General features: G+C 41.9%; 1 protein-coding gene across 4 annotated transcripts in view; it reads left to right on the top strand.

The window, feature by feature from the left end:
• TOP1 (DNA topoisomerase I) overlaps nucleotides 1–25,430 on the top strand; it is a 65,616-nt gene that overhangs the window by 11,833 nt on the left and 28,353 nt on the right. For all 4 annotated transcript variants that reach the window (XM_084218103.1, XM_084218104.1, XM_084218106.1 and 1 more), the window contains one exon: nucleotides 17,076–17,178. In XM_084218103.1, coding sequence (XP_084074229.1) covers nucleotides 17,076–17,178 — 103 coding nt within the window. The remainder of the gene's footprint in view (nucleotides 1–17,075; nucleotides 17,179–25,430) is intronic.

Here is a 25,430-nt window from a genome sequence, read left to right as displayed (position 1 = left end):
CAATCCCTCTGTAGGTGTCATCTCCATCCATCTTTGCAGTAAGCAAGCACTGGCACAAATCAGAGTCTGAATGTCAATGCTGTTAACTCTGATGCTCACAAGTTGTCATCCTAGAAGTGTGTGGGTGTTTGGGTTACTTCGTCTTGCTCCATCAGATGGGACATCTCTCCAGCTGTCCAGGATACCTTTGGACGTGAATGCGGAAAACATTGGCATGTTTCAAGAGCCTTTTACACTTTTGCAATCTCCTATCCTCCTGCCTTCTTCCTACTCCAAAACCTGGAAGACTGTCTCAGGAGCCGTCATCTTGTCTGAGTCATGTCATCATAGCTGCGTATGTCACCTGCACTTCATTAGGGAGCATAAGCAGGCTGTCCTTGAAATACCTGTTTTTGTGAGTAGATAGAGTCTTCTAATTTAAAATATGCTGCTCTCTGGATTTTGGTAGCTGTCATAAACAGTGTCTTTCTTTTATCATCCAGTGGGCTTATTCAGCATCACCTGTGCCTAAAGGAAGCTGCTTCCTGGGTTTTAGGCTGTTGTAATCGTAGAGATATAAAAAGTACAGCTTGGCCCTTGATGCTCTGTGCTTGGCAGCTTTAGTTGTCAGCATGAGGTCTTGGGAGAGCCCAGCACAGTGTAGTTTTATTTGCCCCAGTCTATAGCTTGTCTTGCAGTAGATGGAGGCTGCAGCTGGCAATACCAGTAATTTAATTCTTAAATTGAATCCTGGGCAAAAGGCAGAAGCAGTTGAACTGGCAAGTGCATAATTTTCTTGTTTCAGAAGTGAAGGTGTAAAGCTGTTGTTCTGGAAGCACTGCTTTCTGTCTAACACATTTCCCCCTTCCTTCCTGTCCTGCCCTGTTGTTGTGACTTCTGTCCACTGATGCATAATCGTCAGTTTATGGTTTTGCTCCGCATCACTGTCAAAACATGAATTTACATTTGAACCATAGCCTGAGTTAAAATTCTCCTTCCCTGTGTTCATGAGTGGGCCTCTCCTGCAGCACTCATCCTGGGCAATATTTGCTTATTTCAGGAATCTGATAGATTTTTCTTCAAAGCTGCCAGTGTTGTCTTTGCACACCAGCTGAACCTGGTCTGCATGCACTTCAGCAAGCTGGGTACACGGCTGCTGACAGCAGGAATAGAGTTCAGCAGGGGCACTGGATCTCCCAGGAGCCAATCTGTGCTTGAGCTGTGCCCATGGCTGCTCAGTGTGCTTGGTGAGAATGTGAAACGATGCTGACACCACAGCCACGTTTCTGAGGGATCAGAGCTTTGCTAAGTCTTTGTCTGCTGAAGTTAGGGTGTATTTTTGAATGGTTTCCTTTGTAGGGGATGAGCTGTGGAGCATTGTTTTGTGAAATAAGTCCCCTGTAGCTGTATTTCACAATAGCATGAAACAGTGCTCAAAACAGATGTGAGCCTCATTTATTAAGGGCAGAATTACTTTGGTTTTAATTTAAGTTTTTGTGTTTTTTCTCCCTTTTTGTAAATACCCCATCCATTCACCCTAGCACAGGAGCCTCATGGTCAGATTCTAATCCGGAGTAAGAAAACTTGAATTCCAAAGGGAATTTGTTAGTGTGTGATTTTTCTTTTCTAAGATAAATCTTTATATTGCCTTTTTGTGTGTGATAACATTTTAATGTCTGCAGAGCTTTGGAATTAGAATTTGGCAATTAGCTCCATAGGTAAGCAGAGTCAAACATGGCCTGACTTTGTTTTTTCCCAGTACTAAGAAAAGTACTTAAAAATTATTGTAGTATGTGGACTACAAACAAGTATCATAGTAGCTCCAGAGGCCAGACAAGTTTTCAACTGGTTTTCAGTTCAGGAAAGATATAGTGTTCAGAAGGGCTTTCTTCTAGGCATCTGTGAAGTGTTTGAAGGTTCAAGAATTAATGCAGATTTGTCATTTCTAGGTTGGTGACAGATCTGTTATATCCAGGTCTGAAGGTGGTGTTACTTGGTCAGCAAGTGTCAGGGACACTTGTTTGGTTCCTCATTCTGTAAGCTCAGGCTCTTTCTTAAATCTTTCCTGTCTCTTCCCCATCACTGCCAGGTATTCTTACAGTGTGTATATAATACTAGGTGGTGTGTTCAGCACTTTGCTAACTACAGGTATGTGATTTCCCAGATGCTGTCATCTGAATGGGTTCAGATCAAATTACCTGGGGAGATTGGTACTTCAAAAAGGCTCAGACTTAGGTTGTCAGGCATCTTTGAACACCAAGAGTCAGAAGATGTTTCTTCCCTGTAGGTCACTGCAGTTTTCCCTTGCACTTAATCCACCCAGAATTACCCTTGTACATCAGATGTGCACGTAGTTTGTAAAACACTCTGTTATGGAACAAATGCTGGGCATGACCTTAACTGTAGACTTTTCATAGTAACAAAGTTAGATGGGTTTTTTTGTTTGTTTTTTTTAGCATATCATGCTTGGTATTACCTCCTTGTTTTACTTGTCTGTTCTTATGGCTTTTACTTAAAAAGAAAATTGCAGTTTCTCTATCAGGGTAGCTGTCTTACTGTGAAGTGCAACGGGATTCCACTACTTGTCACAGTGACAGAAAGTGTCTTGATTTATGTTTTGATCTCAAATAACTCATACTCCAAAGTCTCTTGTGAAAACCTAATGCTGAACTGTTTCTCTGGTCATAGATCCTTCCTTGAGCAGAGACTACTGCACTGCTTTACCTCATAGGGGCACAAACATGTACTTAGGAAACCAGGTTGAACTTACATTGTATCCAACAAATTTGGGGTATTTAGTACAACATCAGGAGAAGAAAAGTATTCCTGTTACAAGCTGTTACTTAATTCTCAATTTTATTAGACCTTTTTCTTCAGAAGTGTCTGTTGGAGCAGCTGCTTAGTTTTGAAAGTGGCCTGTGAAATTAAGTATCTCATGTTGTTTGCTAATTTTCAGAATAGGTTATTCACAATTATTCTTTCTTCTGGTATTAGGGCTACTTGTCATGCAGCTTTCCCCATTTATGGGCCCTGTTTAGTATTACACAGCCCATTAATGAAAGCAGAAGGCTCCAGGCTTTCACAGTCAGAGCCTTTTTACATCTGAGAGGATCAAGTAAAAGGTGATCACAGGTCGCAGTTGTGACCACAGGAAAATGAGCAAATTTTCCCTGGTCTGCTGGAGACTGGAGTACAGGAAATAAGATAATTGCTAGTTCAAAAATAATGTGGTACACTTTAAAACTTGCAGAATAATGTCGCTGAATTGCTTGGAAACTCAAACAGATTAAATGTATTTGGGTATTGCAGTTTCAGAAACTGCTGGTGCTGCTGTGCACTCCTGGGTAAAGCTGAACTTGCTCAGAGGTGAGTGAGCCTGGCTCTCTGCTGGGTACCTGGATGGTGCTCTCACTCCCACATGTGGTTTTGTCTAGCACAGGCTTGAAATATTTGGGAGATCAGGACAGGAGGGAATGGTGCAGCTGCTGCTCTGGGCTCTTTGTGTGAGAGCAAACTGCTAAATCAGCTGGAGTGGCTGCAGCTTCCATGCTGGTATTAGTCATTCATGTAAAATTGATAAATTTTAATAGATGTATTGATTTAATTTTGACTCTAGTAAGAATTATCATAACTTTAAAAAATTGTCTCAACATATATAAAACTGGCAGCCAAGAAATTTCAAAATATTTCATAGCATTACAGCTGAATCATTCAGGAATAAATTATGAGACTGTAAATAGTCTTAGATGTTCATCTTGTTTCCTTTGCCTATTTCTGCTGTAAAATAATCAAGTGGAAATAAATATTTCCTGATGCATTGGAATACCCCTGAAAATAAGATTTATAACTTGGGTTTCTCACTTATAAAGAGAAATAACAGAGCCTTGAATCTTTATGGTCGCTTCTGTAGTGCTCATAGTTTTTCAAGCGTGTTTCTACCCCTCTCACCAGTCAACCTTTTAAAAATATCAGGTTCCATGTTCAGAAAACTGGAAAGTAGAGAATGTGATTATGTTTCAGTAGCTGTAGAGCAGAAGCTCTGATATGATGGGAGCCTTTAGCTAAGCACTTGGAGTTTGAAGTGTAGTGATAAATGAACTTTTGATGACACTCTGCACCTGCAGCCTATTTCCTTTGGTTTAAACAGCTCATTTAGTGACTGTGGTAGTGGAGGGCATTTGAAAGCTCAAAACAAAAAGCTGTTTCCACAACTTGTTATTTCTGTGTAGGCAAAGAAAGGACTGCTCTTAAAATTGAGGCACAAGGTAACCAGAATTGATTCGGTTCAGTTTTTGAGGACTATGCTTGCTTTCTTTTAGATGGGAAACAAATTGCATAAACATTTCCTCCCCTTCATGTCTTATTCAAGGCAGATTTGAGTTTTTCATGGGGTGGAATCTGAAAATGTTGGCTGTGTGTTCCATGAAGAGATGCCAGCTATTCGTTTTTAAAAAATTTTAAAAAAAGAAAACAAAACACAACAAAAAAACCCTCACCAAACTGATAATACATTGTGTGGGGGTTTTTAATTGAAGAAGCTAGGAGTGTACCATGCATAATAATGTAGCCACAGCCTTTTATCCTGTGTCAATAGGTTATGCTTTATATTCAGGTATTTGTAGTGGTGTGATGTAACAGTTGTCAACTGGTGAGATTTGGCCTGGATTTAACATAATAAACAGATTACAGCTGCATGAAGAGATTAAAATCAGTGACTTAAAGTAGCATATTGTTAATTGAAGACTTCCAGTGGAATTTAGTGCAGCTACTTATTAAAATACTGCAGTCATAGTCTTACTTTAAAGCTACCATGTTCTACACTGCTCTGCTGATCCTTCTTTCTGCATCCTCTTTCCCTTCCTTCAGAAGACTCAGGAGTACAGAAGTGCAGAAATCTCAACTGTCATTAAACATTTACCTTGTGTTTACTTTCTTGTGTGTTTTAGCTGGAATCAGATTTCTTCTTGTATGCTAATTGTGGTAAAATCCCCTTAAGGCAGGGGAATTGCATTCCCTCCCTTGACTTGAGAATGGGACTTGTGGCAAGGCTGATTCTGATAAAATGCTTCTAGACACTGCTGGAATTGGCCTCTTGTGGGTGAGTGATCAATTAACTCACCCACAATGGGGACAGAGGTGAAATCGGGCTGTATCCATCCATTGCAGCCCTACACTTTAAAGGACTCACTGTAGATACAAGGAAAAAAAAAACAACCAAAAAAATCCTGTCTGGGATCATTGTGGGAGTTCCTCCTACAGTGAGGAACCAGTTCAAGTATATTAAAAATAAGTTCCCAGTCTTCTGAAACAAACTTATTCTAAGACTTTGGCTGTGCTACCCCATCAGTTCAGCTTAATGGGAATGATACCAAACAAGCAGGAGAATAATCTGACTCCAGTGCATAAAGCAGTGGTATAGCTTGGTAGAGGTGATTTAAAGCTTCTACCAGCCATTTTTTTTGTCTAGTGTATTCAGTTTACGCTCTCAAACCAAGCATTGCAGAGGCTTGTTCCCAAGGGTGCTGCCTCTTTAGTCTTTCCTCCCTACAGCAAGCAGGAGCCCAGCACTGGCCAAAGCCACGCGGAGTTGTCAAGGCATGGTTAATAAAAGGCTTTGAGCAAATGCCATTAGAGCCTCTCCCTGAGGACGCTGAGCATGTACCACTCCCATGTATATAAACTGTGTGATCCTGGCTGCTGACACAGGCTGGCCATCCACTGCTGCAGGAGAGGCAGGTCAATGCAACTGCTTTTTTCTTTTTCCCCCTTGATTTGTTAAATTTTTCCTTGGGGGAGCCCTTGTTCTGGATTAAACCCAGGACAGTTAAACACACCAGCCCTGTCCTTGTGTGGTGTTGGTCTGTGTGAGCTCTGTGTGGGCTGCTCTTGGGACATCACTCTTGTGCTAAGGAGGTGTCAGGATTTCAGGAAGTCTTTACAAAAAACTTATTTTCCATGAATCCAAGTACAGCAGTGAGTGATTTACACAGCCAGCAAGAGCAAACGTTTTTCTAGGTGACATCATTGCAGGGTGATTACTCCTGACAACACAGCAGTTTTCTTGTAATCTACTACAGTTTTTAAACTTCACCCCAAAATAATATCAACCATATTTTTTAAATAGTAAGGATCTGTTGTTGTTTGCACCTGTTTTCTCCTGGTTCACCTTGTAAGTTTGCATGCAGTAATCAGCTGTTGGCTTTGCATCACAAATCGTGCTGTTTGCACCTTTCCAGGCTAATGATGGTGTAAAGAGCATTTGGAGGCGGAAGGAGCTTGTGCTGGGGGCACTGACTCAGTGTGCGGATGGTGTTCAGAACACGAAGTTCTCTTGTCTGCAGTGTGAAGTTGTGACAGATTGCACCAAAAGATTCTCTTTGCTCTTGACCCAGTCTGTTGAAGTAGCTCTTAGAGCTGTTTCTGGGGCCGTTCTTTGCCAAAATTCTCCCAAAGGTGATCCAGCTCTCACCTACCTGTGTCTGCAATGAGGCAGCAGCAATGTCACTGCACGCTGTGCTGCAGCTGAGCACTGGCTCAGGTTCTTTCAGCTTGGAAGCAACCAAAGAGTTAAAGTGCCTCTGGTGTATGTGCACTTGGTGTTTCAGTCCACCTGGCTTGCACATCCCTCCTCAGAAGGGACTGATGAATGTGTTATCCCCAAAATTCTGCAGCCAAAATGGTTTGTCAAGAGCTCTTAAAGGAAAAGATTCCTGCAAACCAGAAAAATAAGGGTTAATGAAAAAAGGGGTTTGCTTTAGATAATAATGAAGTAAGGGATAGGTTATCTCCTGCAGTCCCTGATAGCTCCGAAGTCTAAACAGGGCTGTAAATGTTGGGATTGTCCTGTTTGCTCACCTTCTGCCCTGGCTCTCCAGAGGCGTGTGCCCCTGCTTCTTTCTCCTCAGCCACTCGTGGGTGACCCTGGCAGTTCTCTTTGTCTCCACACACACATCCCTCGGTGTGGTGGGTACATCCCTCCCTTTGTCTCTTCCCGAGAAAAGATTTTGTGTGACAGCACCGCGTGACAGTTTGTGCGCTAAGCTCTGGATCTGTGCTAAAGGTTGGTTTCTTTCTGACTGTGAAAATAGGATTAGTCCCCCTTGCATTATCTATTTAAATGCCCTGAAATTTTACCTTCTTTCATAATTTTAAGCTAGTTTTACACCCCTGGATGCCAGACTGGTTTGTGAACAGTTGTCCAGGCTTTCCTGGCAAGTCCGTCTGTCCTGCCATGGCGGTTAACTGTGTTTTGCGCAATAGGGAAGAAGCAGGGGAGAATTTGGAGAAGCCTGAGATTAGATGGTGTAGTAAAAGTGTTCAGTATTAGTGGACCTGAAATCCCCAAGGAACCTGCTTTTATCAACTGCTTTTTTTCCCCCTCCTGTCGATTTGTAACAGCTGTTTGTGCTCAGCCACAGTCACTTCATGTACCTGTAAGTCCTTCAGGATTCCAGTCTTGTATATTTGAGTATTAGCAAATGGGGATGCAGATGGATCTACAATATGTATAAGGCTTTTGAAACCTCAGAGGTAACTGATTAAACTTGTTTCCCCTTGATCTGCTTGTGCTCTTTAGATCTCACTCTCTGCCTCATCCCAGCCTCCTGATGTGCAGGAGTGTGGGCTATGGCTGTTAAATTTTGAGGCAAAAGTGTATCTTAATTTTGCTTCTTTTTAAAAGATGGACATGCAGTGCAGAACTTTGTTTATTCATGTGGTTGTAGACTCATAAAGCAGTAGGAAAAAATTGCTGAAACCATTTCTACCCCAGTAAGGGAAGGCAAGGAACTCCGGTTCTGAATGGAGGAGGCAATGGAAAATAAGTACTTCCACTCATAAGAGTGTAGCCTTATAAGAATAAATATCACTGGGGGCAAGAATGGGTTTGCTCTTGGTTCCTTGGGAGACTGCTCTGGACTCTACTCTGTTCATGCCAGCACAGCAGCATTTTAAGCTGTTCACTGACGCCGGTCATTCCCTGAAGTTTTAATTTGCTGTTCTGTTTTATTCTGCTTTGTTAGTGGAAACATACTAATGGGTTTCAGTCTCTGACTCTTATATATACAATTACAGGAGAATGTTTTACATCTTGGGAATCCCTGGAAACACATGTTTCTGTTCACTTGGAACTTTTTTGGTTTTGAATGCAAATAGTGGATTGAAACTTCATTGTTGCCTCTCGGTCGGGAGCCCTTTGGCATGTGTAAGAAGCAGCTATTAATTTAGCCTTTCTGTACTGATCAAACATGTATTTTCATGCTTTATAAGGCTTCCTTGGACTTGTTCTTTGTGTGATATTGTCTACTGCAATTTTACTTGCAGTGATTTTATGCATTTGTTACAACAACTAAGATCTGCTGTGGAATGGGCATATGTGAACGTGCCACCTCTTCGGGAAGGGGCCATTAAAAGGTGCTGACAAGTCATTAAACTTGCTGCTTCTGTCTACACCATTAGTTGTTTTGTTGCAGGATGCCTGTAGTGTAGCAGTTTCTTAAGGTCAGCATCCCTGTATGCCACACAGCTATCTCAATTACTTTAGCATTAATTACCCACAGAGTATTAGCTACTTCCCCAGCAGGTGAAAGAGTGAGGTGCACAGAAAATTAGCAATTAATCCGGTGTGACTGAAAAAAAATTTGAAGAAGGGCTCAAAACATGTGCACTAAGAGTGTGTGTCCTCTTTCTGAAGAGGCTCTTAAAACACATCTTGCTTTGCCTCCCAAGCCTCTGCAGTCTGGGTGAGATTGATGAAATGCCAGCAGTGACATTTGCTTCAGGTTAACTTCATCTCCCAGAGGCTCCAGTCACACAGGGTAGGAGCGATCAGTCAGGTTTTTTTCTGGCATCCTTAATGTCTCCCTGATAAAGTTTTAATGTTTGGGGTATGGACAAGTGTACACACCAGCCTGCTCTGTCCTGTGGCCGCCATGTGATGTCCCTGTCAGCAGTGCTGGCACATTGCTTTACCTCTCTTCCTTGGATTGAAGTTGTCCTGAGATTTCAGTGGAGCAAAAGGTGCATCGGTTTCATTTTGCAAACTTCATGTTTTAAACAAGCTGTGTAATATTCTTATTTGCATACTAAAACTGGAGCTTTGGGGAACTTCTCGAGAAGTTAGTGGAGCTGTTCTAAAGGACTGAGAATGGCCGGACACAATTCTCTATCCACCTGTCTCTATTCTCCTGTGAAGATTCATCACCAAGTCATTCCATTGGTTTTCTTCTTTTCCCTCTATTCAAAAGCAAGGAATACTGCCTTCAAATGACAAGATTAATGAAGAATGCAGTATCTAAGGGGTCTGTCTTGTTCTGAAGCCAAGTTTCCCAGACCAGTCCTTTTAAGGAAAAAGACATCATATCTGTCTGGCCCTGGAGTATCCTTTGCCTCAAGTAACTGCTGAAGTGTGGACAGGGGTTGTGAGGTCATTGGTTTTACTCTGTTTCTATCGAAAGTACTCAGTTTTCAGGCTTTTGTCAGAATTGGGTACAATGTGGTGTGGTCAATTCTGGCTCAGCTCAAAACAGGTTTTGTCTCAGAGTAAATATAGTCTGGGAAATGAATAGACTCCAGTCTATTCAGTTGTGCTATATTCCTTCATTTGAGGCCTAGAAAAAGGAAGAATGCTCTCTGGAGGAGTTTTACTTTTCATAATAAAGTTCCTGGCCTAGGAAGGAAAACCTGTTGGGTTGTTCTGCTGTACTTCTCCAGGCTCCCTTTTTGAGTTTTCACGACTTCTTTCTTGTATTTTTTTGTAAGATTGGAAAATGAATGACTGCAGTATAGAGCTGCATTGTGTATTCTACTTGTGCTTAGTCACAGTTAGTTTAGTTATTTTGCAGTAAATATACTATACTATAAAACTCAGATTTTATCTGGTTTATGGAGGGAAACAGTGCGGTGTTGAATTGTCAGCATCCCTCAACTGCTGTACCTGACCCAGTGAGGCACCTGAAGTGAAATAAGCTTGTGATAGCACAGTAACTTATTTCATTTAAATTTGATTTTGAGGAGGGTTTAAGGATTTCTATTTCTTTAGCGGTGTAGATTGTGGAGGTATCTTTATAAACACTGGTAAATGGTTTTGTGTCAGGTTGCTTTTGGAATAGGTATCTTTGCCATTAAGTATGGCATTATGAAATGAGGAAGCGGAAGCCAGACAGTCTTGCTTCATTGTCATTGTAGTTTCTTTCCTTTTTTGACTGAAAACCCAGATCCTACTTCTGCTATTGAATTTCAGGCTTAGGTTATGGGAGACTCAAGTGGTGGTTTCAGTGTTTCAGTCACTCTCATTTCAGTATTCCAAATGTTTTGCAGTGAGTTATTGCAGAAATAAACCAGCACAGCAAACAGACCTGCAATACTTTCTCAGGGTAAATGTTTTATGTGGATTCTGCAGTTGTGTAAATAGGGCCAGTAAGTGACATATCCAGTTTCACTTGGGAAGTTTATTTTAGATTATGGTTTTCTACTCCAGTATATCATCCATAATACCATCATCTCTCTGAACAATGCCTTCTGGGTATGGTTTTCTGCTCTTGACACGTGTAGCTGTGTAGAGAGGTTTTCCAGTTTCTGTATCTTTCATATGTACACTTTGGTTTTCTTTGTCTGCCTTGCTTTATTGGCAAAGGTGTTGTCTCCCATACCTAGCTGCAGCTGTTTTCTGCCCAGGAGCTTCTCTTTTTCCTGGGCTGCAGCAGTGTCAATCCATTTAAATAAATTCCAGAAGTGCTGTTTAATTGATTACTGGAACATCATGACCATAATGTGACTTCCTCTAACTGGAATACAAATATTTTAGAAAAGTTTAGACCTCTTCCAGATTACTCAGGTGGGATTATTGCACGTGGATTTTAAATGGTTAAATCAAAACACGTAAAGTCAGATGACTTGTCCAGAGTTAAAACCTGTTCAAGAGTGAGGGTCCCTGTGCCTCAGACCATGCCATGTGTGTCATATGGTGGTTTTTCTGAGCCACACAGAGCTTGCAAATAGGATTTTTTAATTCTGCACCATGTTTGCTTTCTCGGGCAAGATTTATAAATTGACCAGCACCTCAGAGACTGACCTTTACACGTGGGATTGCATTGCCTGTTTAGGTAATGTACTATAACCCATCACTATCTGTGTTAAAGATCTTGGATAATGACTGAATGTTACACTCTCTACTGGCTGGTATCTGTGTATTGTAAAAGTTAGTGCAACACTAGACCATTCTGGTCAGAAGCCAAGGGCAAAAGTATGTGTTCTTTGCCAGGAACATGAATAATATTTTAGACACCTTGGACTACATTCACATGTTTGAACACTCATAACCCTCTCTGGCATCATTTCATCAACTAATCTGTGGTAATTTTAATAGTAGTCTTTATACACAAAATGCAAGAGGTTAAAACTTTAAAAGTAATATGATTTGAGAAAATAAATGGAAAAAAATCCCTTGAAAGTAAGAAGTTTTTTTTCTGATAATCTGCATTTTTGTATGAATGCTTAAAAGGAGAGCCTGTGGGGGCAGGAAAAAAGCAGTAAAATTCTTTCATTTAGGCAATAATAAAGAGACTTTAAGCTTTGCTTACTATTGCATCACAACCAGTGAGAAGAATTCATGCTAACTAGTAAAGAGGCTACTGTGGAGTACATGGCCTTACATGAAGGTGGTGTTTCAGCTGAGAAGGGACTGACCATTTCTCCAGTGACAGGAAGTTTTTGAACTTGACCAGCTTTTGAACCTAATCCAGTGTTAGAGTTACCTCACTTTCAGCTGCATAATTTAGCTGTGGAACTGGAGAAGTCTTGAAAAAGACTTTCTTCTCCTTTCCAGAGAGGCTGAAAAAACCCTGCTGGTTTCATCTCTGCCAAACCAGAGGGTTTCTTGCTCATGCTTCAAGTTGAGTACAAGAGAGAGCCCTGTTCTCGTACACAGCAGTGATCCTGAAAGCCTTGAAAGCTCATTTGCTTCTCCTGTAACACACAACTAACACTGAGGAATTGGATTTAACTCAGGGCAGAAATTTCAGCCACTCATCTGAAGCAGAAGCGTTACTGGAATGACAAGAGGTTAAAAATGTTGGTAACAGGATGGATTTTTCATGCTGTGTCCTCAGATTTTGGGCGCAGATTGTGATTCCAAGAATCCAGATAGCTTAAATCACCTTTCCTGGACATCAGCGTAGAGAGTATTGAGTATTGCATAAACTCAAGCATATTCAGCATTAGAAGTATTTCTAGCAAGAGGAAAAGAAACTGGGGTGTTTCTGGAACCAGAAGAAAAATACAAAAAGTCCTTGTCCTTAGACTCTAATAAGACGTTTTAAAGAACAAAGAAACCTCTCTGTATTAATGAGCTATTCAAATTGCACTCACAAAAACTTAGAAGAAGGTGAACAGAAAGACATCAGATCTGAAAGGCTAATATTTATCTGGAAAAGCTACTGTTGACCAGAAATTGGGGTTACCAGGTGTTAATTTGCTGGCTACCTCACTTAATTGGAGAAACATTAGAAGGAACCAGATTGTGCTCAGACCTTTTTCTCAGTTCTTTAAAAAAAAATTCTAGTGCAAAATGATGGAAGGGAAATAAAAGTGGGGGGTGGGAGTGGGATGAAATGACATCTGTAGCATCCTGTATCATGTGCCAACACTATTCTCTTGACAGCTGTACTGATTTGGCGTTCAAGAGCTTACACCCCTCTCTGATTTCAGTATTTTATTAGTTAAGTTGCTGTCAAAGCTGCAATATTAATGTAGGAAGTAGCCCTACTTCCCTTGATTGTGACATGTAAGTAGTATTTTGGAAGGTGTGCAGAGACAGGTGTTTTTGTGACAAATGAATTTGGCTTGTGAATTAAAACATCACAGTCCCACATAATTGTTTTGTCACCAGACTAATTAAGCTAAGGGTTGTGCTTGTTGTGAAAGGGGACCGCTCACCTCTGCCATCTGTTGGGACTCTTCCTCTCCAGGTGACAACTGCCTGCTGGAAGAGGCTTTCTTTGCCTTCATCCCTGTTCTTGCCATGCTGCAGTTGGAGATGCCTGACCTTTTACAGCTCTGTTCCTGGATAAAGAGTAAAACTTCCCCGTTCCAGGCAGACACATATACAAGTATTGCAAATAGGGTTATGACTCAGCCTTTCCCCCGGGGACTCGGCGCTGGAGCGAAGGCGGAGCAGGGAACAACACAGAGCCACAGACCAAAAGTGCTTCGAATTTCCCATCCTTAAACCAACGTCCTTGTAATCTAACAGAGTTAAAAGATGAATCAACCCTGCAAAAATGCAGAGCTGCTCGTGATTTGTTGGAGGTACAGGGGAATGGCAGGAATAGTACAGGGACTGCGGTAATCTTTGGAGACATACCAGGCTCAGCATTAACAGACAGAGATCCGGTGCCAGAGACATCAAGCTTTCTAGAACAGAAGAGATGCCAAAGCTCTGTTTGGGTTAGAGGATACTGAAGGGAAAGCCTCAGGGGTAATGGATGCTTGCCCAGTGAGCATAACCCCTGTCCCCGCTGTAACCTTGTGCTGAAGAGAGACTTTGCATCTTCAGAAATATTTAAATGTCACATAAGCTTTTGGGGGTTTAAACTTTGCTCGCAGTAGATGGTGGATTTTGCTAATGGTCTTGGAGAAGGAATAGTATTTATCTCCTTGTTTAGTGTTAGAGAGATCAGACATACTTACCAGAAGACATATAAGGCAGGAAACAAATCTGAATGTGTGATAATGTCAGAGCTCTTTCCGTAGCTGATGTGAGGCTGGACTTAGTCAACTACTAATCAGCTGCAAGCTGGGAGAGTTACTGGAGGCTGGAAGATTCTTCTAGGAATCAATATGCTAAATATATCAAGGAAGATACATTACAGACAGGAACACTTCCCGTTGATTGCCTGTGTGCTGATGAGGCTTGCAGTGAGGTGGCCCCGTTCCCAGCTCAGTCATCTGTTGCCTGTGTAGTTCAGTCAGAGGTGATGCTGCCCTGGCTCCTGGCAAGCGGGTACACAAATGAGAGTGAAATGGCTTAAACTTGTTTCATGTCAGCCATCAAATAACCATTGGCATGGACCCCTAGATAAAGCCAGTCTGGAACAAAGCATTTTTGTGTAGAACACAAGAAAAAAAGGAATCCTGTGCTTTTTTAATGACCCAGTCTCCTGAACTTCATCCAGCTCCACCCTCAACAAAAAAAGAAAGACCAAGAGCTTTAATGCCTTCTGAGGACATGCATACGTCAGTTCAGGACAATTGAATAAACTCTTTTGAAGTCTGCATTCTTAACCTACCTCATGGCATCGTGTCAGAAACCAACACCATGGAGTTTGAATACTAAGCAAATATTCCAGAATAATTTAATCCTTAGGTGATATGCCTGGGAGGTTAACCTCCATGGAAGTACTACATTTAAAGTGTTGTACGTTGTGAAGGACACCAGGCAGTTCTGGCTTGACATCTTTGTGCTTTTGGTTTGAGACCATGCACAGGACCCATTGTTCCCCAGCCACCGTGGCCTTTGGGCCAGAATAGCTCCATGGAAGACCTTCCTGTTAGGAGTCCCTTGGTAGACAGCAAAGGAAAGCTGTCTGGCAACAAATCCTAGCAAGCAGAGCTAGTTTAACTGGTCAAGCTCTTTTTTTTTTTTTCCCCTTTTTTTAATTTCAGACAATTAAAGCAGTACCAGGCTTTAATTGTCTGAAAATACCAAATCATTGTAAGCAGAGCCAAGGGCTGAGGAAACAGATACCCAACTCCAGCAGTTCTAGGGTATATCCCTGGAACTGCTTTCCAAAAGTAAATAATAATTTCATCTGTAAAGCACAAGTCTGCTGCAAGTCAGTGATCAAGGTAAACTGTTCTGTTACCTGCTTTTCTTGGTGACAAGTCATTATGTGGCTGTTAGTTCTAAAGAGAATAGCACTGAGCACAGTCACACACGTTTTCCATTGATTGGTTGATAGGAAAAATTGATTGTATGTGTGCTGTACGGTGACTGTACATAGCTCTGTGTACAGCATCACGCTGGTTTCTCTCGCAATTTACCTATTCATCAAGTGTAAATAGCTGCTGTTTGCTGCAGCCGGGGCTGTGGGAATCAGTGAGTAAACCCTCTGTGGAATAAACCCCAGGCAGTTTGCAAACAGCCAGAGCTTCCAGCTCCTGGCTGAACTGAAGAATCACAAGTGTGAAACGCACTGCGAAAACATTTTTGCCGGTGAAATGTGTGTTGTCCTGGTGGGAAGAAGGGCTCAGAGAAATTGCTTCTCTGCAGTTCCGAGCGTGTGGGTGTCTGGTCCCCACGCAGTTTGCTAGAGATGCCTGCAGACTCTGCCTGCTGCGAAAGAGATTTTGCTCTTTAGGTACTCGAAAACTCTTGGGTGCTTTCTGCTGTAACACCAAATGTTCCACATAACCTGCCACGTGTATATCAAAATATGGAAAACTTAAGCCCTGCGATTTAAACATGTGCACTGTGCACACCAGAACACTGGGGAAACATTGCTGAGTTCAGGGGGATGGAGGAAAGGGGTTGGAGGCTCTTGAATGTCAGTTATTCCTGTGTTGGTTGATGTTGACTTTCTGCAGGTGTCTGAAAGCAAGCACTGAAGTTATGGAAAGCAATAGGTTAAAATCATGTTCTGTGGGTATGTTTCTTCTAAATCTGTTTGAATGTTTTGAGGTTTTAAGAGCTGGTGTCAGTTAAGGAGAAAAATGAATTTGTGGCGAAAGACTTGGAGTCAGGAGGATGAGGCTTGTTCCTGGCTCTGCAGTGCATTTCCCATGTGACTGTGAAAGTCACAAAATCCTTTTGTTGCAGTTTCCTATTCTTAGTGCAGGGATAGGAGTCTTTTTAGAGGCATGGTACCATTTTTACAATTAATGAAGCATTAATACCTTGCATCCAAGATCTCTGGTGGAAATTCTAGCACTGGTATCTGAAAAACAATTGCCAAAGTCAGCACAGATTTTAGGTTTCTTGAAGAGCCTGATTAATTTTGGTTACTTTGAGTAGCATGTTCAAAACAAAACCTGGGGGGAGTCTTTGGGTATTGCATATATTTCTCCCATTAGACTGATCTTCACTGTAAATGGCCTTTTGAGGTGGTTTTGAGGTGCTAGTTCAGCCTCATCTCCCTTTTAATATACTTGTAAAAAAATGCTTGTAAATGTGTTTATTTGCAATTCAACTGTGTTGCTCTTTTTCTCTGCTGAATTCATTTCCTTGGTGCTTTAAAGGACTTCATTGTACAGCACAGTTGTCACTGAGGATGGGAAATGTCACTCAGAGTAGAAGCTGATAGCAATAAAATTACTGTGTTCCTGTAGATTCACTTGAGTGCCAACTCCCATTTCTGACCTGTCACATAATTGGGACCCACCCTGACCTGTGTAGGTGGGTGACCACCAACACAGCTCATTACAGCTGTCAGGTTGCATTTTCTTGGTGGGGCTGTTATCGAAGGGAGGTAAATGTGTCCTGCAGTAGAGAAGCAGGAGGAGAGAATTCTTGCTCCTTTTCACCCTTTCTTTTCATTTTCTGCCATTACTCCCCATTTTCCTTGCTTTCTGCCTGTCATGTTATATACTGTTGGGGATAAGAATAAAATGGTTTTCATTCACAGCAGGGAGAAGGGAAGGATGCTTTGTCAAGATTAAATACTTGTGGAAGTAGAAGTATTAAATTTTGGGATTCAACAGGCCTGACACCTCAGCTTTGTACTTTGTTCCAATATCCTTTCTGTGTATTCAGAATGAATACTTGGAGGCATAGGAAGTCAGGCTGCCCATCTGCCAAATAAAGTTGAACATGCTATATCAAGAGGTACCTAGTTAATGGAAGGATTGCATTTCTTCAGGGTCTATAAAGCATTTAAAGGTCGTTGAACTAAAGACCATGGAAATGCAGCTGTTGCCAAGATGAATTGACTTGTGCTACAGGAACAATGAATCCGTTGAGGACCTCTGAAACCAAGGTTTTTGTTACAAATTTTGAATCACAGGAATACTAGGATGCGGTGGGGAAAAATGCAGAGGTTCACGAGGGAGGTGTGGAGTTTTCTCCCAATATAATTTCTTTTGTTTTGCCTCTCTGCTTACAGATTCTCACAAACACAAAGATAAACACAAAGACCGAGAACACCGGCACAAAGAGCACAAGAAGGACAAGGAAAAAGACCGGGAAAAGTCCAAGCACAGTAATAGGTGAGGAAAAAGTGGATGAAGTCTTCCTAGGCTAAAACACCATTGAATGTGCAGTCTTACAAGAATTACTCTGATAATAAATGAGTATGGAATTGCTACATTTTGAGTGTGGTTTTACAAGTGTAGGTGCTTTAAGCCCGATTTTTGTCATTGCTTGCATTTCCATGTGGGTGGCTGAAGCTCTGTATCTTGCAAATGTGAGCTGATACTAATGTATAAAAGATTATTGTAGGTTAGAGTTGTTAAAGGTGTAGAACACTACATCAGCCTCCCCTTCATGCAGATTGGTGGGTTTCGTTCGTAATCTTTTGTGTGCGGTTCCAGTGGTTTGTCAGAAATGTAGAGTTCTCTTCCCCCACTGCTTTAGCATAGTGAGACCCCCCCTGTGGCTACTAAGCCTTCTCCTAATTAGAAGTCTCTGGAAAGGTGTTTCCCCAGAATGATGGCGGTGTCCTTGCCTGCCACCACAGTGGCTGAATATCCCAGCTGTGTGAGGCAGCACTGGGAAGCTGCTGGGTGAGATGGATCCCAAAGGATTGTGTGCTGTTTTGTCCAGTGTGATTTATGCAACTACTGTGCCACTGGATGGGGAAGGTGTTTGATGCCAGTCACTTGCCAGGTTACCCACATTGATCTGATGGCCCTTGAGCTGCTGAATTCCTTGGTCCAGTTGCTCCCTAGCCTGAGCTGTGAGCTGCAGGAACCAGGATGTGGAGGTCTGTGTGATGATTTGGTGTGGTGGAGCAGGGGGCAAATACATCACAGCTAGGGTGTTACTCTGGGAAATTTTCCTTGTTGTAAGTCCTGACACACAAGTGTCATGGAGCCTAAATTGCCACCAAAACTTGGAAAAATGAGTCCCTGGAAGGAAAGATTCTGGTGTGACACTTGGTGAATGACAGATAGTGTTTATGCTGTGGGCAAGTGAGTGTACTAAGTAATTGCTGTGCAACTGTGATAGCACTGTCCAAAAAGGAACAAAAAAGTTTGTATTAACAATTATTTCTATTAAAAAGAAGCATGAAAAGGAGAGAGTCTGTGCAGAGAAGTGGGTTTGTTTTATTGGTCACACACTGATTTGAATTTTCTGTGATTTTATGAGAAGCTACACAAGCCTACTGTTCTATAATGTGTCTTCAATGTGGAGAAACCCCTAGGCCAAATAACTTGCATTTGCTGGCTCTCACAACAAGGATGAAATGCTTCAGACATGTTCTTTGCCTTTGTTCACACATCTATATTGCCTTGATTTCTATTTTTCATTTTCCTGATCATCATGCACCCTAAAACTGACTGCCTCACATGTCCAAATGTTCATTGCTTCGCTTGAAAAACCATTCTCCTGAAATCTTAGCAGAGCACATTCTTTTGTAAGGAGTAATGTGAGCACTGTCTTTAAACAACCAAATTCATTAATGCTTTGACTTCATTTGTGTAGGAGTTGGAAATGGTCAGCATGTTTTTAACTGGAGAAACTAATTATGGCTCATAACTTGTAGCTGACTTAGCAAACAATAAATACCAGAACAGTGGAAAGAAGGTAGAATGGCTGTGATGTTTTGAGGTGTAGCTCAGGAGGTGACATGCAATCATGCCTTATCTTGAAGTATTGCCTTCCTCCCTACCATGTTGTCTTGAAATCCCTCTGGGAAAGGTATCGTGTTTTCTAGGCACTGTGCCTAGTGCTCCCAGTTGTTTTCATGTCTCTGTCAAGTGCTTGTGTGTCCTGTGAGCACAGTATCTGCTGCATCCTGGGGTCCCAAAACAGGGTACCATGACTGAGTGCATGCATGTGCAGGGTGTTTGTTCAAGGCATTTTTGGGGAGAGATTACACAATAATGCTCTGCTCCTCAGGTTCCTTCACAAGGGAAGGCTTCACTCTCGCAGACTGAGTGCACCCTGCCTTTCTAAGCTGCCATCTTAAAAATGAATGTATTATAGTGCTGAATCTTGGGGTTGGGTTTTGGAGGTAGTTTTGTGGGAAGTTAACCTACATGAACATGACTGTGATCCTGTTGGGATCACTCCTTTAGGAGTGCTCCAGAATCTTCACTATCCCATTCATGCTCAGTCATGTACAGGGTACCTGGATACTTGCTGTGTAAAAACAGCAGACTTGTAGCAGAACTTCATAGGAATAGTTGAAATTTAAACATTTCTTCCCTAAATGCTTTGATTCAGCTGTCACCCTTGCAGTTCTGTAAATGTAAGTTGCTGTGAGAATGAGATTTTAGGTGACCATTGTTTGAAGGATAAAAAACCTGCCTGTTTGTACTGAAGTTTCTCCTTTGACAGTGAGAAACAAGTGAAAAAGAGCAATGAATCTAGTAGATATTAAAGAAAAATTCTCCAGGACACAAGAACAGAGTGGTTGGGTTTCAATGGTTTTTACCTGTATGAAGAATTTTTAAAGCACTCGATAAAAGCCTGTAAATTAATCCTTTGAAAAAGTTTATCTTAGATTTATCAAATTGCATGTAAATCTTCACAAAATCCATTCTGTATTTCAGAAAAGCTGCTGTGTTACTGCAAAAGCTGTGCTGTATCTTTGGTAGCTCTCAAAAGAGGTTGAATGGTACTTTAGCAGAAATCGAAGGCATTGTTTTCTGGGAGACTTGGATTGGTACGTCAGTGACATTTTATCTGTGGTGTGTGAAGAGCCCCTGATTGCATTCTGAGAAGCACAGTGCACACTGGGCACAGTTAAGAGCAGTGTGTGGTTGTATTTGAAGCAGATCGTTTTTATGTCTGTCTGTAATAGTTTGACAGTTTCATTTCCTGTCCTGTACTTAAAAAAGGCTTTTAAAATAAAACCTGCATCAAGAAGACAGAAAAACTCCAATGCAGGAGAATAAATGTTTCCTGTATCCAGACTTTGAAGGATCTAAACTGCCAAGATAAGTCTCTGAAATACCTAAAATAGACAATTTTGATTTCATATGACAGAAGTGTGTGGAATGGTATGTAGAACTTCTTAATTTTGGTTCTTGCTTTCTTCTTCTCCCACTCACAAGATGACACTTCTGTGTCTTAACCACTCATTTACAGCTGTAGTAAACTGAGAGAGAACATTTGTGTGCCTCAGACCTCCCCATCACCCCTCAAAGAAAGAAAATGCGAAGCCCAGTGAAGAACAGTCTGTATCAAGAAATAAATCCACATCACTATCCAACAAAGTGTGGTTTTTTTGCTCATTTTCTCAGACCCATACTTCCTGGTCTCCAAACAAGAATCTAATACACATCAATTAAATATAAATGTCAGTGGTTATAAAAATAAAATGAAACAAATCCCACGTGGCAATAGGTTTCTGATCTGTGGGAGTTGAGTGTTTCACACAAGTAGACCACATAAAATAATGGAATAACAGGTCCTTTGAAGCCAAGCCTTGTTAGAGAGCGGGTTGGAAGTGTTGGCAGTAACAGGTGTGCCTGTGCCAGCTGTCCTGGGCTCTCTGCAGGGAGAGCAGGCTGCCAGGAGCCTGAGGAGGGCAGGGCTGGCTGTGACAGGGGATGGGAGCAGAGAGGCTGCTCTGCAGCGCTGAGCCCTGCTGTCAGCTTGACGAGCACCGGAGCCGCAGGAAGAAAATCTTCTGTCAGATTGCATATTTCCTCCATTTACTAAATCTCTTGTGATCACAGCTTGGGATGAACCGAAGCTTGGAACACAGAAGGGATTCACGGACCTGATCTTCACTGGCATCTTCTAATTTTATGCTTTTGCTAGGAAAAACACAGATTCCGGGCATTTGCTAGCCATGGATGAAGATAAATTTCAGTTCCGATTTCTTGCACACCTCCTCTGGTTTATTATGTGATTCCGATCTGCTTTGAATGGTGTGTGTTGGGGGCAGGAAGAGGCAGGGATACCTGATGTAGGGGTAAAGAGAATTAAAAAAAAAAAACCATCACACTTGCTGTTTGCTAGGATGGGTGGGTTTGTTTTTCTACTCCATTTTAGTGCACAGTTCACCTTGAGCAGTTTTCTAATGTGACACTGCCTTGCAGTAGTGAAAATTTTTTGCTTTTTATTTAGTAGTCTACCTAATTCTCACATGTCCATGGAAAGCATGTGCTAAGCATGATCCTCATTTCAATGTGTGAATACCGTTCTCATTCCTTAAATTTTTATCAGCTGTTGATTAGTCCAGCTTTTTATCTTGTTCCTCTTGCTGAAGGCTTGATCTGTTATCTGTGAAAAGACTCCTTTCACCACTGGGAAGAATGGTTTCAGGTTGTTGTATTTCATTGCCAGAAACCCAGCAAAACCCTTGGGGCTCACGTGTTTATTCCCTGTAATTCTATATATGATAACCCTCTAACAGCATAATATCCTGCAAGCCAGCTGAAAACCTGTCCTTCCCTGGGGTGCTGTTGCTTTGGAAGTGCTCCCTGCACAGAAAGCTCTCCCTTGGTGTGCATTAGCCTGGATGTGATCACAGGTTTCCATTAATACTGTATTGCGTCAAACGAGACACGGGCTGTGTCACCTGTGCCCTGTCCCCATCGTGGTTTTAGGCTGCACTGAAATCACAACTCCCTGGTATTTTACGCTTCAGTTGTGCTGCAGCAGCTCCCGAGGAGGCACGGCTCCGATGGCAACCGGCGCTGGCACTCGCTAGTTGCAGATTCCCTGTCACGAGCTAATTACAGCAGAGAGAGGAAATAAGAGACACTTTAGAGAAAGCATCCTTCCCAGCTTGTGGTTTTGAAGCTGGAATGGAAAGGGCCTGGGAAGGGATTATTAACGTACATAAATGGCACCTGAAGAACGCAGTGTTAAATTACTGCGAAGCTGTTGCAGTTTGAAGGAGGAAGCTGTGATCTGCACATCTGCTGTTCTTTGGAAACACTTTCCACTTGTGACTTTCCCATGTGATCTCAGCCTGAGCAGCTGCTGCCAGGTGCCTGGGCTCCCTTCCTCTCCATCTCCTCCCTCCTGCAGGCATTCTCATCGGGAAATATATCCATGCTTACAAGGGAAATGGCTTCTTCTGATGTATTTTCTGCTTCATGTGCTTCAGCCTGAGCTCTCCACAGCCTTTGGCCACCCTTGTTTACACTAAAACTGTAAATGGAAGACAGTAAGCAAGCTGGCACAAAGGATGGAGTGCTTCAGGAGATGTGTGTACTCACCTGCCCTTTGTCTGAACTAAGCCAGTAGTATCATGATACACCTGTAGATGATGTAATCCCTTGTTCTGCCTGTGTTAATGTAATCTCCCACTGCACTTGGTTACCTTAGAAAAACACTAACACTGCAGGTTTGTCAGCATTAAACATCTTCAAGAGGCATAACTCTTGAGTTCTGTTGCAGTGATGCAACTGCAGTGGTTTTGCTGAGAAGGAAGACTTTACTTTGTCAGCAGGGCTAGATATGAGCAATTGTTATGATCCACTTGTCCTGTTTTCAGGCTAGCTTCCCCTGGAGCTTCCCTCTATCTTATGGGGGTTTTGCTGTCCTACTTCTGTGACTCCAAGCTGGCTTGTTGGCAGAGAGGTATGTGCAGGAAAGGTAACAAAGGATTCACAGAGCTCTGAACAATGAATTCAAGATAAAATTAGCAGTGTGCATGTGATCTTGAGACCATTTTGCTTGGTTTCTTTAAAGAAAAGTGAATTATTTTTCCAGTTTTGAATTGACCAGGAAGATAGGCTTCTGATCTTTAAATTGTTCCCAGTCCCACCTAATAATAGCTTTGGGATTGTCTGAAATAGCTTTCTGATAGAAGGCTGAAACTCCGTCTTCAGGGTAAGGATGGCATCCTGTTGCCTTCTCTTTTCTTTTGAGATTAGGGTGGTGGTTAAATTGTGTTCCCTGTAGGCTCACATGTGTATCTGAGCCAAGTGAAAGACCAAAGCAGCTCAGCTTGACTGCAGTTAATATGCGAGCTACTTGCTTTGCTTTGGGAGAAAAAAGAAGTTCCTTTTCTAAGGACTATTGCTTGAGGCCTTTGTTGTCAGCTCATTTCCAAGGGAGGTTTTCTGGGAGATGGAGATTTCCATTCCTCCAAGAGAAGAGGGGCATCAGCCTTCCTTGATGCACACGTCAGAAGTTCTGTGCTGACTGTAGAAGGGCTGGCAAGCAGGCTATTAAAAATAAGGGAAAGAAATTTATGCTCTCTTTTAACATTGGAGTGAAAAGTACACGATATCAGATTTTTATCTTGGGAATTCCTCCCAGTCACCAGGAGCAGCAGCAAGCAGGACCTCAGGGCCAAGCCACCAGTGCTGATCTTTGGAAAATGAAGCTGCAGAGTGAAACTGGAGACAGAGTTTCCTTAGGTTATCTGAGCCCACATTGCTTGGCTGAGAAATTTACTGCTTATTGCAGAGCAAAGGGGAAGGATAGTCTTATGATAAAAAAATTAAATTAAGACCAGCAACTAAGACTAAGTCAGGAAGTCAGACTTCTTGATTCTGGCTCTAATGCTGAAAAATCTGAGAAACTACACTGAAAAATTGAGATTAGATTTCATGACAGCTTTTCAATGCTGGCCACTTACTGTCATTCAAGAGGGATGTCATTTGAGCTTCTACTTGAACAAGCCTAAGTTTTTAGAGGTTTTAGCACTTTTTTTTATTCCAGCTGTAATCTGTAAGCATTCAGCACACACAAATATTGTCTCTGCCTCTCTAGACCAATGGGATTTTGTTTCTGTTTCAATCTTAGCTTTACTGATCTAGTTTGTCCTCCATTAGTTTGCTTTTAATCGTGCTTTGTGTGCATCCCAGGGCTCTTCCTGTCATGTACTGAAAGCTAGTTGCTTTTGGCTGGTAGTGAGATTGAGTATGGTGCTTTGGGAAACCAAATTGTTTCTCTTTTTTGGTATTTTGTGGGGTTTTTTCCTCACTGTTCCAAACTCCTAAGCAACAGCCACTGCCATGAACTTTACCTCAGTGCACTAACTCCAGTGGCTGCAGTGTGTACCATGTTTTAAAGATCCAAATTAATGTCTGAGTAAAACATGCTATTTCAGGTAGGATTTAAATATCAAATAAGAGCAAAAAAGAGTCAGAAAATAAATACAAGTAGACTTGCAAAGAACAAGATGGGTCTGAGCCTTGTGTGTTATGATTTTTTATATATATTTGAATTGTAGAATCACAGAATGGTTTGCGTTGAAAGGGACCTTAAGCCTCATCTCATTCCTTGAACACAGGGATGGGGCATCCACAACTTGAATTGATATAGGAAGGTTGAATATTGATTACTGATATTGAATGTTGTTGTTGTTATGAGTATTGGTTTAAATACATGCAGGTTGAGATACCTCTTAAATTGTCAACCTTCAATCTTTGGCAAATGGGATAGCTGGCATGCAGATACCAGAGCAAGATACCAAGTCAGACTTTCCAGACCTTCCTGAGTTTAAAAATTATTAGTAATGTGTGGGGTTTTTGCTTTCAGACAGTCAGTGAATCTGATTGGAGCAAAGGAAAATTAAATGGGTATCTTGAGCTTGGAATGCTGATGAATAAACAGAGTAAAGAAGCTGGGATGAGAGATCAGAGCAGGAGCAGCAGGCATGTTGTGGATTTCCAGGATCCAGTGTCAGGATGTTCCGTGTCTGTACTCACACGGCCTGAGCACACTGTGCATAACATGATCTGCTGGGTAAGAATAGTCTGCAGTTGTTGAGCCTGCTCACAGGCAACATGTGGTGCTGTGTGTCTAAGTACAAGCATTTCTAGAGTGCCTGTTGCCTTTTGATGTTCAGATAGGCCTTCATTGCTTTGTATGAAGAGGTTGCTAGAGAGTTAAAATGAAACTGGTTTCTCTGGCTGCTGATCTCTTGGTGTCACACAGCATGTGAATATACTGATTTCCTTCAGAGATGGATTTTCATGCTTTAGCTGCTTGAGCTTGGATGGCTGGTGTGTGTTTATTCAATTTATTCAATGTATACTTATTGGAGTGTTAACTATTCAAGCTACTCCGGGCTTGAATTATTTAGACCTTTCGCAGGTTCACATGCATTTGTCCATGCTGGTGTCTGCAGTTGTAAGCTGGGTGTGGGTTGGTGTATTTTGTGACTGTGATAGCCTTGCTCCTAATCACACACAGACTGTGGGAACTGGTTAATGTGCTGCTCGCTCTCTGTAGCCATCAACCTTTTTGCAGTCTGTTTCTGTGATAGAAAGAAATCTCAAAGAAACTGTAATTTTTAAAAATCATGTTCTTGTCCAGCGTTCCCAGCTTGTTTGTCAGGGCTGTGTTCACCCAGATTGGTTTGGGCTTGCACCTGAGT

The sequence above is a fragment of the Fringilla coelebs genome, assembly GCF_963513975.1.
Source record: "Fringilla coelebs genome assembly, chromosome: 18".
NCBI classification, from domain to species: domain Eukaryota; kingdom Metazoa; phylum Chordata; class Aves; order Passeriformes; family Fringillidae; genus Fringilla; species Fringilla coelebs.
This window is presented reverse-complemented; position numbering and strand designations above follow the sequence as displayed.